At 37.3% G+C, this 17,456-nt stretch overlaps 2 protein-coding genes across 5 annotated transcripts in view; both read right to left on the bottom strand.

The window, feature by feature from the left end:
- The window catches only part of VTA1 (vesicle trafficking 1), a 71,181-nt gene extending 66,888 nt beyond the window's left edge, over positions 1 to 4,293 (bottom strand). For 2 of the 4 annotated variants that reach the window (XM_055433572.2, XM_088840789.1), the window contains exon 1: positions 4,120 to 4,293. In XM_055433572.2, coding sequence (XP_055289547.2) covers positions 4,120 to 4,231 — 112 coding nt within the window. In that variant the 5' untranslated portion in view covers positions 4,232 to 4,293. Of the gene's footprint in view, positions 1 to 308; positions 524 to 4,119 lie in introns of all 4 variants that reach the window. The other 2 variants (XM_088840790.1, XM_055433571.2) reach the window with 2 other exon arrangements.
- A 10,965-nt stretch (positions 4,294 to 15,258) lies between these two features.
- Positions 15,259 to 17,074, bottom strand: GJE1 (gap junction protein epsilon 1). Its single transcript, XM_055433575.2, has 3 exons — positions 17,036 to 17,074; positions 16,191 to 16,373; positions 15,259 to 15,654 (listed from the first exon to the last, which is right to left on the bottom strand). Exons 1-3 carry the CDS (start codon positions 17,072 to 17,074, stop codon positions 15,259 to 15,261), a joined length of 618 nt encoding a protein of 205 aa, XP_055289550.1.
- Positions 17,075 to 17,456: the final 382 nt, after the last annotated feature.

Below are 17,456 nucleotides of genomic sequence, written 5' to 3'. Positions count from 1 at the left end.
AATACTTTGGCCACCTGATGCAAAGAGCTGACTCATTTGAAAAGACTCTGATGCTGGGAAAGATTGAAGGCAGGAGGAGACCGGGACGACAGAGGATGAGATGGTTGGATGGCATCACTGATTCGATGGACATGGGTTTGGGTGAACTCTGGGAGTTGGTGATGGACAGGGAGGCCTGGTGTGCTGCGGTTCGTGGGGTCGCAAAGAGTTGGGCACGACTGAGCAACTGAACTGAACTGACCTCATGAATGACACTTTGATAAGGAACAGAGAACAAAATGCTAAGATCATATAATGAAAACTCTTACCATTTTGAAACTTCAACACAGGCCAGTTTTGAACATGGCCTTACCGTGTTCCCCAAGAACAAGGACAACACGTTCCACACCATCTTGCACTTGACCTTGGTTGCAAACTGCCCCTCTGCACTCCTCTGGATAAAATCCAAAATGATTGAACAATGGCTGCTAACAGCTAAGAAAAATTCCTCCGTCTTCTGAGATTCATTCTTGACCAATTATTCCTGAAAGGAGATGACTCCAGGTGACTCCCCTTATAAAAAGCTGTATGTTAGAATGTTCCTTTGACATCCTTTCTTTCCCATGCTCAGCATTTTAAAATAGAGGCTTATTCTGTGCTCTGAATGATTTTCTTCCAAATAGGACACATAAAGACAAGAAGCTCTAACTAATAGCTTAATAAATGGAGGTTTCACCAACACCAGCAATTTGTTAGAACTGTCCTCTTTTTCTGGACACCCTGGAGGACTTTCCACCTTCTCCTTCAGAACAATACACCATAAAAATACTAATGATGCAGGAGAGTCTGCCTTTATTCTTTAAAGTAGGAAAAGGGCAACTGAGAACAAGATATAATAAAAAAATAAATAAAGGGAAGCATACTACTTTGCCACCTTGACCAAAGAAACTTTGTCAGGGACGAAACTCAGAAGTTGCGAAATGTAAAAATGATTCCTGTAGAATAACTGCATATTGAAGTTTGAAGAGTACTGGTTTAGCAGTTCTAGAGCCTAAGTCACAAGAAAAAAACTGTCATGAGGCATTTTTTGTTACACAGCAGAATCAGACCTAAAATATAACCTATACAGTAATTAGCAGAGTATTCTTGCCTGGAGAATCCCATGGATGGAGAAGCCTGGTAGGCTATAGTCCATGGGGTCGCAAAGAGTCGGACACGACTGAGCGACGGAAAGGAAGGAAAGGAAATATAAATGCAAATATTTTTAAAGCACTTAAAGAAATGAATGCTTTTAAAACAGTTAAAAGATTATCAGAAATGGTGAGGCTAATTTAAAAACAAAGTAAGAGGACATCTAGAAATAAAAAGTGAAAATATTAATAGAAACACAACAGATGGGTTATACAACAGAATATATGGAGGTGAACACTGACCTAGAGAAATTACACAGAAAGCAGCATAGAAAGAAAATGGACACAAACTATCAATGCATTAAGAGACAAAGAAGTTAAAGGAGGAAAATGCAACACATGTCTAATTAAAACTGAAGGAAAGAACAGAGATAGCAGAGAAATAATTGAATAATTGAAAGCAGAGAGTTTTCTAGATTTGATGAAAGACACCTATCTACAAACTCAGGAAGCCAAAATCTCAAATAAGGTACACAAAAAGAAATCAAGACCTAGAAAATCGGAACATAAATCATAAGGAAGAGATTACTCAATTGGTCATATTTTAAAATTAAGAACTTTTGCATATCAAAGGATTTCATAAATAGAATGAAAAATCCATCAAACTTCTCAAATAAACTTTGAGAAGACATTTGCAATACCAAAAGATCAGTAGCTAGATTAAAACAATGAAATAGAAAATGGTCAGAAGCCATAAGCAGGTATTTCAATAGGAAATCACAAATGGTTAATTAACATATGAAAAGATGCTCGACCTTATAAAGACTCAGTGAATTGCAAATTTCACTCCAGTGAGACATCATTTCACACTCACCAGATAAGCAAAAATTTGAAAGTCTAATAACAGCAAGCATGGTAGGTATATTAGCATCCATTTTACTATTCCTTGAACCGTAGATACACATCATATATGTTCTTTAACATGCACATGCTTCATAACAAAAATATTTTTAAATTTCACCTGGTTTTAGCAATAAAAATCATGGTTCTTGACCCTGTGACAGCAGTTTCAGTGAAATAATGGCATTGAAAACCAGACTGTGATGGGCTGAAAAGATCTATGAGGTAAGGATCTAAAGACAACTACAGACAACTATTTCAAGCCTAGCTTTGAGGTTGGGCAGACAGGACTGCAACTCTACGGGAATGTCACAGTGAAAGTGCCTTTTATTTTTTAAATAAAGGAAACCCGGGCAAGTTTAGAAAGAAACAGCAAAAGAGGGCGGACAGTGACAAAGGAAATAAAGGGCCCCCAGGATAGTGACAAATGTGTAGAAAACAGAGCCCACTAAGAGGGACTGCTTTTAGACAGAATCAAGGATTCCTATTTCATTGTTATAAGAAATAACCTCTCTGATTTTAATCACATCGTTTTTCTGTTTGCTCTATTCACTCTAGCTACAATAGTCACTTTGATCCTCCTTTAAGCAAGCCCCTACCCTCAGGACTTCTGCACTTGTTATCCCCTCTATGGAGAGTACTCTTGCCCAGGTGATGCCAAGCTTGTTTTTCACTCCTGTTAAGTTGGTTCAGATGTGAACTCAGTGAAGTTTTCCCTGACCACCCTGAAAATGAAATCCCTTCCTCACCACCCTACTCCTGGTACTCCCTGTTCTTTCCCAGCTTTAATTTTCTTCACAATCTTCTAATATTCTATATAATTTACCTATTCTATTATATTATTTAAACCCCACACCCCATAGTATGTAAGCTTCATGAATGCTGTAGCCACAGTGCCTGGTGATACTCATACAGGTAAAATCTCAATAAATACAAGCTGAATGAATGACTAATGGTCCCTGCTTGAGGAACCTGAAAAAGAAGTATAACGCAAAAATTGTTATGATATCAACAAACCGAGGAGGTAAAGCCTTGAGAGTAATCATCTTACTGCCCACAGAAGAGGTGACAATTGAGTTAGAATCTGAATTAAGGAGTTTGCCAAGTGGAAAAAAGGTAGATATTCCAAGAAAGAGAACAATGTGGTGGTTTGAAAGGGCCTTACATATTTGAGGAATGAAAGTGGGGTGCACCTGGTATATGGCCAGGATGACAGCCGACCATATTTCAGCTAACCTTATATTGTCTATAATAGAGGACACATTATACTGAGCTTCTCAAAGTTAAAAATCCTTTTCAGCATACTACAGTTGCTTGGTCACTTGTTTTATTTGCAGCAAAGTTACAATGTGGAATATAAAATAACCTATACTAGAACTACTCTCTTTAGCACAAAGGAAAAACTGTGAACAAGCTTGATTTGTGTTTCTCATCAACGGTAGATTATATGTATCACAACCAAAGTGAGAGTATGTCACCAAATGTCTCAATCTCATTTGTTACTCAAAATCAAGGCTAAAAGTTCTCATTGGTAGGAGACAGCAGTTTAAATGCGAAAGGAGAAACGGGCAAATACAAGTGTTTGTTCTGTAGGAGCCACTCTACTTATGAATGGGCCTACAAGTTGTCATATTTAACCCACACTCATTACAATGTTTTCAATTAGTCAATCTTCCTTTTGCCCACATCACTACTGTCTTTGGAACAGGTACCTTCCTTTTAGCCCCAACTCAGCTACTTAACTACCCAGGTTAATTTCAGGATTTTTGTTGGAGACAGAAAGCTCTTGTGTGTACACACAGGGAGAAAACTTTAGAACACTGTGTTTCCGAGTTCATGAGTCCATGTATTCCGTTTAAAAATATTTAAGCACAAGACTCGATAGGTGGTGGACGCTAAAGTACTTTCGAAGTTTTGCCTTTCTGAGGCCTGGCGGGGGCAGAAAACGTGGGGATCCCTGAGGAGGGCGGGGCCCCAAGGGACTCCCAAGACAGGTCAGAGGTCAAACTCAGGTCCAAAGCTAGAGAGGCGGGGACGGCATTAAGAACCAGGGGACCGAGGGGGTGGGCCCGGAGGCCAAGGAGGGCCGCGGAGACTCGGAAGGACTCACAGTAATATGCCACCACAGGGTCCCGCTTGTCATGCTCCTGAGCCGTCCTCAGATGATGCTGTATGCTCTTAAACTGTGGGGGGAGCGGGGGGAGTGTAGCAAGAGCAGCCATCTCCTCTTCAGGAATCACCACTTCCTACTCGCCGGCCGCCGACACTTCCGCTTCCGCCTGGGAGGATGCCCGCACGAACGCGCACGGCAAATCCCGCCCATTTCCCCGTTGCTCAGCGACAGCGAGGCAACTACGGGTTGGCAGCAGGGACAACCTCAGTTCGCCTGGCACTTAGCGGTTAGAGCCCAGAGGAGGCTGAGCGCCTCGACCATCCCGCTGCCTATGGCACCGGCGCCCTCTGCTGGCTGCTGGCAGGAGGGACGAGAGATTTTGTTTTACTTCTCTTTGTTTCGCCATCGACCCCCTTTTGTGGCTGAAGGACTGGTAGAAAGGGAAAAACAGGAAGAAAATGATATTTATTGATTGGGAGGAAAGGTGAAGAGATGAATTGCCTTTGACATCCTTCAGGAATTATGGTTTCCAGTTCCTCACATTATATTAATAGCGTCCATAGAAGCCTCTCTGACTTTAGAAACTTTGAATTGAATTCTTGCATAAGAGAAGAGACGTATTTAAAATTTTAAATTACACTTCTATAAGGACACATTAGATAAAATAACCAGATACTTTTTCAACATAAATGCTACCCATTAAGCTTAAAGATAATTGAACTTTTGTTCTAAGCTGGGTGTATGCACTAGTGAATTAATAATTTGTAGATAGCTTGTTTCTGGAGAGTAATGAACATTTTGCAGAGTTCTTTGATAGTTACTATCTTGTCAATGCACAAATAAGGCATTCAGGTAATAGTTCTTGCTCAATGCTGCTGACTTATACCATTGTAGGTAGTCATCAACTTTTCCTTCTATCATCAGTGACATTAATCCTTTTTCTTGTTTCTCCATGCGTACTTTCAGGATGTTACACTTTTTTTACTCCCTCCAGTAACCTTCATCTTCATTTTATCTCAGTTCCCAGTTTTGAGAGTTCATCTTAAAACTGGTTTTCATTGAAATCACGTCACTTGAAGAAACAAGATCTCAAACTCTGAAATTTCCCTCTGCCTACTACTTTCTAATCAACACTCCACCCTACCCTCACCCAAACCTCAGCAGAACCTGCTCAATGTCCTTGTATTACCTCCAGTAAACAAACATCTTTTTTCCACCCCTATTTGCAGAGTACATCACCTTACTCAGGGGGCTGCCTCCTTTTCAAAGAACTGAGTTCTGTGTTCTCCCCAATTTGAGCAACATATTTATTACCTCTTAAGAATGTATGTACTATGTACTGAATATTTGTGTCTCCCCCAAATTCATGGGCTTCCCTGATAGCTCAACTGGTAATGAATCTGCCTGCAATGCAGGAGACCCTGGTTCAATTCCTGGGTCGGTAAGATCCCCTGGAGAAGAGAAAGTCTACCCACTCCAGTATTCTGGCCTAGAGAATTCCATGGACTGTATAATTCATGGGGTTGCAAAGAGTCAGACACGACTCAGTGACTTTGACTTTCACTTTTCAAATTCATATGTTTAAAGGTAATGCTTGAAGTGATATCAGGATATGGGCCCTTGGTATATGATTAGCTCATGTGGGCAGAGACCTCGTGAATGGGATTAATACCCTTATAATACAGACCCCAGAGAACTAACTTGCTCTTCCACTTTGTGGATACAGCAAGAAATCAGCAGTGCACAACCTGAAAGAGGGCTCCCTCTAGAACTTGATCCTGCTGGGACCTGAATCTTGACCATCCAACTTTCAGAACTGTAGGAAATAGATTTCTGTTGCTTATAAATTGCCCAGTCTGTGGTATTTTGTTAAAGCAGCCGAACATGCAACAATAGTATGGTTTTTTTTCTCCTCTATTTACACTATCCAGTCAGAAGTTGCTAGATTCATAGAGAAATTAATGAAGCAAAGCAGAATTGTCTCTTTGTCCTTATAAATTCTGAGGTACTCTTTTTCTATTACTTCTTGAATCTCATCTGTGATTCTCCTTAAAGTTCACCGTAGAAGTTCTTATGAAGCTCATATCTAGGTCTCCTTCTCACCCCCAGACCCCCAGACTTTCAGATATAATTGTTCTGGGTTGGAGCCTAAATATCAGTGTTCTGGGATTTTGCTCCACCTGCCAACACATGCTGTCTTCTTTCTAAGTGTTGTACTCCCTTCACCAGAGGATAATTGATATTTTGGAGAACTTAGGTCTGTCTAATCAAAGCTGTGTTTTTTCCAGTAGTCACATATGGATGTGAGAGTTGGACTATACAGAAAGCTGATCGCCGAAGAATTGATGCTTTGGAACTGTGGTGTTGGAGAAGACTCTTGAGAGTCCCTTCAACTGCAAGAAGATCCAACCAGTCCATCCTAAAGAAAATCAGTCCTGAATATTCATTGGAAGGACTGATGTCGAAGCTGAACCTCCAATACATTGGCCACCTGATGCTAAGAATGGACTTATTGGAAAGACTCTGATGCTGGGAAAGATTGAAGGCAGGAGGAGTAGGGGACGACAGAGGATGAGATGGTTTGATGTCATCACCGACTCAATGAACATGAGTTTGAGCAAGCTCTGGGAGTTGGTGATGGACAGGGAAGCCTGGCGTGCTGCAATCCATGGGGTCACAAAGAGTCGTACACAACTGAGCGATTGAACTTAACCGAACTGAATAGACATTGTTAACATAACAGCACATGGAAATTATGCTGTGAAGTAAATACTAAAAACATGAGGTTGAATTTTGCAGTTGGTGATTTTCTATTAAGAATTTTCTGATATTTTACTATGAAGAGATATCTAAACTCTTCTCCGTCCAACTCTAATTAGTTGCTGAAGGATCTGATATCCCCTTCCAGGTTGGGGTAGAATTTTGGCAAGTTAGAGAAGGGCAGAGATAGGGGGTAGGAGCAACCACAGGAAGAAGAAAAGGGAGAGAGACCAGACCTGCGGGTGTTTTGATGGGAAAAGTTAAATGCTTTGCCCCATTCCCTGGACTCCAGTGTACTACTCCAGTGTGGTCATCTCACAGCAAAACTTTCTATTCTGATTGTGGTCACACATATTTTTATGGGAAATGATAGGGTTCAGCCAATGTAATGGTGGTATATACCTATAGCTGTTTCTTTTGGGTACATTCTCTATGGTAGAAATTTGGCTTCCAATATGTGAGACTCACATTCTTATTGTTTATCACCTCCTAAAATAGATTTTTCCCCCCCTCTTACAGTTACTAGCAGAAAATTAAAAGAGAAGACCAATGACTTGGCCAGTTCCATCTACACATCCATGGCTGAGACAGGGATAAAGGTAAAAAAAAAGGCTGTTTATTTTTTCAGCATGGATATCTGGTTGTTCTAGCACCATTAAGTTATATTGGAGAATTAAAAAATACATAACTATATATGTGTTGAACTATTTTTGATCTATTATTCCTGTAATCACTATGCCTATCTGCATGCCAGCCCTACACTGTTTTGATTATTGTACCTTTGTAGGAAGTCATGTTGTTGCTGTTTAGTTACTAAGTTGTGTCTGACTCTGTGACTCCGTGGACTGTAACCCACCAGTCTCCCCTGTCCATGGAATACTCCAGGCAAGAATACTGGAGTGGGTTGCCATTTCCTCCTCCAGGGGATCTTCCTGACCCAGGGACTGAGCCCACATCTCCTGCAGTGGCTGGTGGGTTCTTTGTCAGCAAGCCTCCAGTGAAGCCCCCATACCTGTGAGTTTGTTTCTATTTTTCATGTGCATTCATTCGTACTGTATAATAAGTCTTAAGAGTTCATAATGCAAGTTGTCTACTTTTATTTTACTTTTTCAAAATTATGTTGGCTATTCTAGGTCTTTTGTATTCCGTGTAAATGTTAAAAGCAGCTTCTTAATTGCTACAGAAGCTTGCTGGGATTTTAGCTGAAATTGTGTAGGATCAACACCTCAGTTTCAAGTGACTTGAATTATAAAAGATTAAGGCTTCCAAACCAAAAACCCACTTATTTAAAACAATTTTAATTTCTTTCAACATTATTTTTTAGTTTTCATCGTACAGCTTTAGCACATCTGTTGTAAAATTTATCTCTTATCTGTTTTATGTTTATGAATATTATCATAAATGATATTTTAAAATTACAATTTCATTTTTATTACTCTACAGAAATTTTAACCTTGATAATTACAAATTCTAGTAACTTTTAGTATGTCCTTTAGAATTTTCTATTTCATGATTATGTCTGTGACTAAAGACCATATTTCTTCTTTTCTAATCTGTATATCTTATATTTTTTGTCTTACTGCATTAGTGAATAAGTGTGGAAACAGTGTCAGACTTTATTTTTTTGGGCTCCAAATCACTGCAGATGCTGATTGCAGCCATGAAATTAAAAGACGCTTACTCCTTGGAAGGAAAGTTATGACCAACCTAGATAGTATATTAAAAAGCAGAGACATTACTTTGCCAACAAAGTCAACTTAGTCAAGGCTATGGTCTTTCCCGTGGTCATGTATGGATGTGAGAGTTTTACTGTGAAGAAAGCTGATCGCCGAAGAATTGATGCTTTTGAACTGTGGTGTTGGAGAAGACTCTTGAGAGTCCCTTGTACCGCAAGGAGATCCAACCAGTCCATTCTAAAGGAGATCAATCCTGGGTGTTCTCTTGAAGGACTGATGCTAAAGCTGAAACTGCAATACTTTGGCCACCTCATGCGACGAGTTGACTCACTGGAAAAGACTCTGATGCTGGGAAAGGTTGAGGGCGGGAGGAGAAGGGGACATCAGAGAATGAGATGGCTGGATGGCATCACCGACTCTGTGGACATGAGTTTGAGTGAACTCCAGGAGTTGGTGATGGACAGGGAGGCCTGGCGTGCTGTGATTCATGGGGTTGCAAAGAGTCGGACAAGACTGAGTGACTGAACTGAACTGTATATTTGAGTATGTATTTTTTGTTTTGTTTAGTCTTATCGGCCTCCAGTTCATTGCTAAACAAAAGTGTAAAAGTACAGCCTTATCTTTTTACCTGATTAAAAGGAAATTATTTATTCTTCCACTATTATTAAGTGGGATATTTCCTGTAGGTATTTTTAGATGCTTTTTATCAAGCTTAGCTAATTCTCTTACAGTTAGAGATATGGGTTTTTGTTTGGTTCATTATGTTAATAAATGGTTTTGTAATCCAGTGCTTTTATCTGCATCTATTAAGATGACTAGGTGAGTTTTTCTTTTATTCCATTAGTCTAGTTGAATTGCATCAATTGGTTTTTGAATGTCAAAGCAACCTTTCATTCCTCAGATAAATCCTATTTGAACATGATGTCTAATCTTTTATGTGTACTGCTGGATTACATATGCTAAACTGTTTTTGCTAAGCATTTTTGATATCAAGGTTATACTAGCTTCATTCAATAACATGGAAAACAGTCCTTCCTAGTCCCTAAAGAGATTGTATTTTTTTCTTCTTAAACATTTGATGGAATTCACCACTGAAGATATCTGGGCCTGATATTTTCTTTCTGGGAAAACTTTTGATTTTTAAATTTAATTTCCTTAATTTGTGTAGAGATATTCATATTTTCTGATTATAGTTAAGTCAGCTTTTAGTAATATGTGTCTTTCAAGGAATTTTTCCATTTTACCTAAGTATCAAACTCATTGACGTAACATTATTCATGGCGTTTCCTTATAATCTTTTAAAGTTCTGTTGTGATGTCCCTTTTTTTCATTTATAAGTAATTTTCATTTTCTCTTTTATTCTGAAAGAATATATTTCTCAAATTTATCTCAGTTTGGCTAACTAGAAATTGATCAATTTACTAGCCTCTTCAAAGACCATCTTTTCATTTCATTGATTTTTCTATTATCTTTCAGTTTTCTATTTCAATGTTTTGTGCTCTTATTTTATTTACCTACTATTTAATTAATATTTACACTGTTTTTAAAAATAATTTCTTGAAGTGGAAGCTAAAATCATTTTAGAACTTTCTTTTTTTCTAACATAATATTTAGAGCTTTTTATTTGCTGCCAATAGCTTTTTATTTGCTGCCACCTCAAGCGAAGAGTTGACTCATTAGAAAAGACTCTGATGCTGGGAGGGATTGGGGGCAGGAGGAGAAGGGGACGACAGAGGGTGAGATGGCTGGATGGCATCACCGACTCGATGGACATGAGTTTGAGTGAGCTCCGGGAGTTGGTGATGGACAGGGAGACCCAGTGTGCTGTGATTCATGGGGTCGCAAAGAGTCGGACATGACTGAGCGACTGAACTGAACTGAACTGAACTGAATTGCTTTCTACAAATTTTGATAAATTGTGTTTAAAATTTTCCATGTAATTTTTTCTTTGATCAATGGGTTCATAAAAATGTATTGTTCATTTCTAAAATATTTGAGCATATTTCAGATATCTTATTTTTATTTATTTCTAGTTTAATTACATTGTGATTTCAATCCTTGACACTTTATCATGACTCAGAAAATGTACTCTTTTGAAGAATGGTACACATGCACTTGAAAAAATATATATATTCTGTGCTTTGTTTGGCAGAGTGTTCTCTAAATATCAATTAGTTCCAGTTATTTATTGGTGTGTTCTGTTTCCTTCCCGATATTCTACTTTGTCAGTTGATTACTGATGTTAAAATATTTAATTATAATTGGATTTGTTTCTCTTTTCAGGAGGCTTTGCTTCTTATATTTTGGCACTTTCTAATTGGTAGCATACACATTTATAACTGTTATGCTTCCTAATGAAATTATACTTTAGTCATTATGAAATGTCTATTTTATCCTTGTCACTATTCCTTACCCTGAGATCTGCTTGCATTTTCTCATATATTAATATAGCTAATTCAGCTTTCTGATCCTTACTGTTTGCATGATATATCTTTTTCTACTTTTTATTACCTATCTTAATATTTATTAAAATATTTTTTAAAATTTAAATCTTTAAATATTTAAAGTGAGCTTCTTGCTAATAATTTGATCTGTGTATTTTTTAAAATGTAGTCAGCAATCCCTGTTTTGCTTTGGAATGCTTAGACTTTTATATTTATTGTAACTTGATATTTTTAGGTCTAATTCTACTACCTTGTTATTGTTTTCAATTTGTCCCTTCTGTTTTTGTTCCTTTTTGTCTTTTTGGCCATCTTTTGGATTCTTTGAATGTTTTGATTTTCTTTTTTGGCTTAGTAGCCAAAATTTTGTTGTCTTTGCTTTCCTAGTTGTCTTGTATTTTATAGTATACATCTTTAAATTATCACAGTGTATTTCAAGTGACAATGTATAACTCCATATATATTATAAAACCTTACAAGGATATACTTGCACACATGATTTGATATGCTACATTTTTCTAATTGTTATTTTCAAGAATTTCGGATCTATCTATTGTATATTGTTTATTTTATAATTTGTTACTTTCTTTCTTTATACTTATTAAATTGTTTTTGTTTTCCTTAGTTTTACTTTGAAGTTCTTTTATTTGCTGCTTGAATTACATTTATTGTTTCTTTTTTAAATATGAAGTGTATTTTCTGCTGTCAATTTGCCATGCACTACAATTTTGGCAACATCTTATAGGATTTAACATGTAGTATCCTGACCATTTTTCATTTATAAACAGACTGAAAAACTTCAATTTCAATTATCTTATTTGACCCAAGAACTTTTTATGCAATAACTGTAAATATATCTTTAAATATATTTTCAAGTGGTTAGTAATTTGTTTAGCTTTGACGTTCTTATTCATTTTTGCTACATTTGCAGTTTAGTTAGAAAAATCAGTTTTTATATTTTATATAATTAAATATCTGATATTTGTATGTTATACATGCTATATTTTTTTGTAGCCTTTATTATCCAGGAGGATATAGCTGTGTGCTAGCAATCCTGATATAGTTACTAATAAAATGAAATCATAGAATAATATAGATCATTAAGGAATTAAAAAGACTGTCCAAACAAACACACAGAATCTGCATCTTTGCACATAGGCACTATTTAATTAAATGAAGCAGAGGTGACCAGAGTTCTGCTGCTGCTGCTAAGTCACTTCAGTCTTGTCCGACTCTGTGCGACCCCATATACGGCAGCCCACCAGGCTCCTCCATCCATGGGATTTTCTAGGCAAGAGTACTGGAGTGGCTTGCCATTGCCTTCTCTAGTGGCTTAGAAATGCTATCTTTCCTCCTTGTCAGTTGAGGAGAGAGTCCAGGGCTAAGGAGGCTAGATTGACAGGACAGACTGCCTCAGGGGGAGAAGCTGCAAAACATGAGAGCCCAGAGGTCTGTAGAGGGTCTTTGACTGAGTCCTGATCAATGTAACATCTTTGCAGGAAAAGAACTACCTGAAAGGATTAAAAGGAACAATATCCAAGAGTCACATAGAAGTGAGAATAGTTACTTTTCCCAACAGCCCGGGTAGAAATTCTCTTTAAAAGGGGCATTACTTTGAAAATGTCCTAGGATGAATCAGAATAAGAATAAATCAAAGTGTTCATCTTTGAATGGGCAATGATATTAAAGGGAATTCTGTTTTTTTTAAAATGATCTTCCCTTAGAAAATTTGTAAGAGGCCATCAAGAAGAATGTCTTTTTACCCCTCTCTCTTCTTTCCTTGGGCACAGCAAAGACCTGCTTCATGTAGCTACAGTAATTTCTGTGGCACCTGTGAGTGCAATGGGCCAGATGTTTGTGTTCCCCCCAAAATTCATATTTTGGAAATCCTAACCTCCAGTGTGATGATTTTAGCAGGTGGGACCTTTGTCAAGTAAGTAGGTCTTGGGAATGGAACCCTCATGAGTGGGGTTAGTGTGCTTATAAAAGGAGCCCTAGGGAGCCCTCTGGTCTTTCTGCCATGTGAGGCTGTGATGACAAGACTATAATGCAGAGGAGGACTCTCATCAGAACCTGAACATGCCCGCACCCTGATCTGAGACTTCCATCTTCCAGAACTATGAGAAATAAATTTCCTTTGTTTATAACCTATCCAGCTGAGATATTTTGTAATAGTAGTCCAATTGGACTAAGACAGTGAGTCAACCAGCCTGAGAAGGGAATTCAAGAATTTGAGAACGGTGGAAAAACAATATTTTCAAAGCATCAAAGGGGTATCTCATAGGTTACTCAGAAAGGTTTTGCCTTAGTAATGGGGCAAAATTGGGCCTTCAGTAAGGGTTACTCTGCTCCCATCTCACAGAACTTAAAAGGAAACACCAAGGATCAACTGTTTCCAAGTCATTTCACTGTGTCCCAGAATAGAATTTAAGAATTATTTATGTAAGGACTTCCCTGTAGCTCAAATGGTAAAGAATCTGCCTGTAATGCAAGAGATCAGGGTTTGATCCCTAGGTCGGGAAAATCCTTTGGAGAAGGGAATGGCAAGCCACTCCAGTATTCTTGCTTGGAGAATCCCACGGACAGAGGAGCCTGTTAGGCTACAGTCTGTGGGGTTTCAAAGAATTGGACATGACTGAGCGACTAACACACCAAGTATTTATGTGTGTGTGTGTGTGTGTGTGTGTGTGTGCGGTGTTAGTCAGTCAGTCGTGTCCGACTCTTTCTTATCCCACGGACTGTAGCCCACCAGGCTCTTCTATCCACGGGGTTTTCTAGTCAAGAATACTGGAGTAGATTGTCATTTCCTTCTCCAGGGGCTGTTCGTGACCCAGGGATTGAACTTCCGTCTCCTGCATTAGCAGGTGGATTCTTGGTCTTGTAAAGGTGCTAAGTCTTGTTTATCTTTATATTTGAACTTTTAATGTGGTACGTGTTAAATAACAGATACTAAGCAGCTATTCGTAGAATTTCTCTTGGGCTGTCATGTGGAGAAAGCCTCAATGATTTAAAAATCCTTAAATGTAAAACTTCATGATATCAACTGTGGGTTGAATAATGCTTAAGACAAAAATTGAAAAGCTTAGTTTTTTACTGACTATACTTGAGGGCAGGAGGAGAAGGGGACGACGGAGAATGAGATGGCTGGATGGCATCACCGACTCTGTGGACATGAGTTTGAGTGTACTCCGGGAGTTGGTGATGGACAGGGAGGCCTGGCGTGCTGTGATTCATGGGGTCGCGGAGAGTCGGACACGACTGAGCGACTGAACTGAACTGAACTGATACTTACTTCCCTAATAAACTACTAGTATAAGGCAGTCATACATAAAGTTTTTAAATGATATTATATGGACATGATTATTGGTAAAACAGGCAGTTAAAAAGAAATGCACTGAATTAATATGAAAATACCTTAGAAATCATTTCATAGTGATTTAGGAAATCTAACAATATAAATATAATTTTCTATCTCAGTAATCTTGTATATAGAAACTACAGTATTAGAATATCTATGAGCACAGAGGGATTTTTTTTCCTCCAACAAGAAGCAAAGAGACCATGCACATTATTTTCCATAGCATTTTTTTATTTATTTAGTGGCCATATTACCATATACTTTAATATTAAAAATTTCAAGAAAACAGTATGAGTATAATATTAAAATGTAAGTGCTCCATTTATTCAAGTTAGTGATCAAATTATAAAATGACTCTTTTAATAATTAACTGACAACTGTTGTACTTCAGTAAGTTATACTTTACATGAGTGCAACAATAATTACATCCTCAAAATTTATGCTGCTTACTTAAGTGGAGAGGGAAATGACTTTCAAGTTAAGAAAGCTGAAATCCTGGTCTGGTTGTGTGATTTTGGATGCATATATTAACTTCCTTGAGCCTAATTTTTCCACCAGTGTAAAAGAGCTGATAGAAGTTTCTCTGGCCAAAATACTGTGATCGATTAAGATGTTGTGTATGAAAGAGCTCTGTAAAAGTACTATTTAAAAAATGAGTTACAATTAGTTCCATGTATATTTCTTAATGTGTGAAAAAAATTAAAATGGAATGAAAGGTTTGTTCAAGAATCCCTGCCTTAGAACTTAGTCTTTTATTTTATACTAGACATAAATTTCAGACACAGTGAGGTAAGTTTAAAAAACAGATATTTATGTTTGAAGTTGAGGTACTCACTGATAAAACTAAGTAAAAATGGTTGATAAATAATAGTGGCATGATGGTAGTTAATCATCCTTTTGGTCATTGACTAATTAGAAAGCATAATCTTCTAAATATGATCTCAAAAATCTCAGCAACACATAATACTATTGTAATGACAGTAAATGTATACATTGCAATGAGAAAAATGGTCTTCTCAAAGTGTTCTGGCACCATGCATTTTATAATAGTAAATTTTTTTCCGAGAGACACAGCATCACACAGGTAGAGAGGTTTTACTTGGAAACCAAAAAGATGAATCTGAAGCCAAAATGCTACCACTTCTAGGCTAATTCTTAACAAAACAGAGAGGATGTAGATCACAGTGTAGATGGGTTTTTGAAGAATGCATTCTTGATTGATGCTTTTACATGCAGCATAGAGATGGAAAATAGCTCCAGGAACCAGGACAATCACTAGTTGTAATGCCCAGAACACCTAAAGTACGTCAGAAATATCTTAGTCAAATCCATCAGCATGTCATGAAAATATACACTAACAAAATGTACTGACCCTCAATAGAGGCTAACTTAAAAATTCTAAGTTTTGTAAGTCTTACGAGGAATAAAAATGATATAATGAAGGTAGCAATGCTGGACATATCTCATTTAATTTTCAAGATGTTTAAAGTTTAAAACTTTAGATGTCTTAATAATTGTGAAAAAGTAGTTGCATTTTACCTAACAATTACTAACAATGATGAAATACTTTATTTCAGTAGCTACCCTATCTGCATTTTTTAATTACAAACTTGGAGTGTAATTCTAACATCAATAGATAATAGAATGCTAGAATTGGAAGAAACTTTTGATCTACTTAAATTAATTTACCTGAAATACATGATTAATTTTTAAAAACATTATTCTAGAAATAATACTTATTAGCATAGTCTACATATTATTTTACATTTAAAAAGGAAACAGTTTTATCTGGTTTAGAGTAAGGTTTATATTTGTACACACAGGAAAACTTACTTGTGGAGTGATTGGTCTGAACTGATTATAACAGAAGAGGTTTATTTCTCTCTTGTCTGGATCGCAACTGAAGTGCAGAGCCTCATTCCCGTAGACTGCAAAGCCTAAGACCCCAAGGAAGAACATTCGAACCGATCCAAAGAAAAGTGTGTGAAATTGGCCAATCACAGTAGGAGGCTTCATCTGTTACAGTTTTAGGAGAAAAAAAAAATCTTTTGAAAACAAAAATTAAAGGACATTTTAAAGGATGTTTTCATCATCACATTTAAAAAAAAATTAAGATTTATGAAATTTTGAAGAAAGAAGCTTAAAGATCATCAAGTCCAGTTTAAATCATGTGTTATGAGATTTCTTAATGCTTTTCACTCTGAAAATATGAAATGCAGCAGTCAAATGGGACCTTGTTGCTAATGAAATAAATAATTTTGGAAATTTGTAGAAAGCTTTGAATTCAATCAATATCCCTTTTGCAATACAATCAAGGTAATCTTAGTATATCTAGTACCTATTAAAATAATTGGGTAACAAATCCAACATTAGACTCATTAGTATATGCACTTTCTTAACAACCAAATAGTGTTTATTTAGTTGTCATTACATCTTCTTTCCTACTCCTTCAACTATCAAATTGAGAAAGCAAGCTGCTTTAAAGCACCAACAGCTAGAAGTACTTCCTGAATTATTCTAGTTACAGTTATTTAGATTCAGAATATTTTGAAGTAAATGGTTGATATTTGTATGACTCTCCATGCACGTAGAGAACCCTATTCATCAGCACTCATGCGAATCAGGTTAAAATACACAGAGAGGACTCATACAATCGTCGCTGTTTGTATAATACTCACACATCCTTCATAGAAGTTTTTGATGTAATTTAGAGACATGTCTCAGGAGATGTTATCCTGGCATCTCTGAGGGTTAATCCTTGACCCACATTGCCAGTTTGCTTCTGCCAGAATCAAACTCTTATTTTTTGTCATGACTTTTACAACAAAAAGCACTTATCACTGCACATTTCTCTCCCCTCCTCCTTTTCTGTCTTTTTTTTTTTTTCATAGATCTCTGGGGCCCCAGTCAACTTTCCTCTCTCCCTCCTAAAACAAAACAAAAACAAAGAGCCTGGGGCATGTAGTCAACCTAATAATCCCCTGACCTACACTGTCAGCACAGCCAGCCAGTCACCCAGGCGTGCCAGCAAAGCAGGAGGCCAGCCCAGTATGGGTTCTGACACTCACTGCATCTCAGTTACCTAAGAATTGCCTGTGT

The sequence above is a fragment of the Moschus berezovskii genome, chromosome 10, assembly GCF_049115385.1.
Source record: "Moschus berezovskii isolate FMDL1 chromosome 10, NW_MosBer_1.0, whole genome shotgun sequence".
Taxonomy (NCBI): domain Eukaryota; kingdom Metazoa; phylum Chordata; class Mammalia; order Artiodactyla; family Moschidae; genus Moschus; species Moschus berezovskii.
The sequence above is the reverse complement of the archived record's forward strand: the minus strand, read 5'-3'. Positions and strand labels throughout refer to the sequence as shown.

What these genes read in the sequence shown, in the direction of transcription:
- GJE1 (XM_055433575.2), bottom strand. Translation starts at nt 17,074, where the DNA reads ATGTCTCTAAATTACATCAAAAACTTCTATGAAGGATGT. An exon ending in AAAACTTCTATGAAGGATGT is followed by an intron (nt 16,374 to 17,035) that starts GTGAGTATTATA and finishes AAACTGTAACAG; the next exon opens with ATGAAGCCTCCTACTGTGAT. An exon ending in TCAGACCAATCACTCCACAA is followed by an intron (nt 15,655 to 16,190) that starts GTAAGTTTTCCT and finishes GACGTACTTTAG; the next exon opens with GTGTTCTGGGCATTACAACT.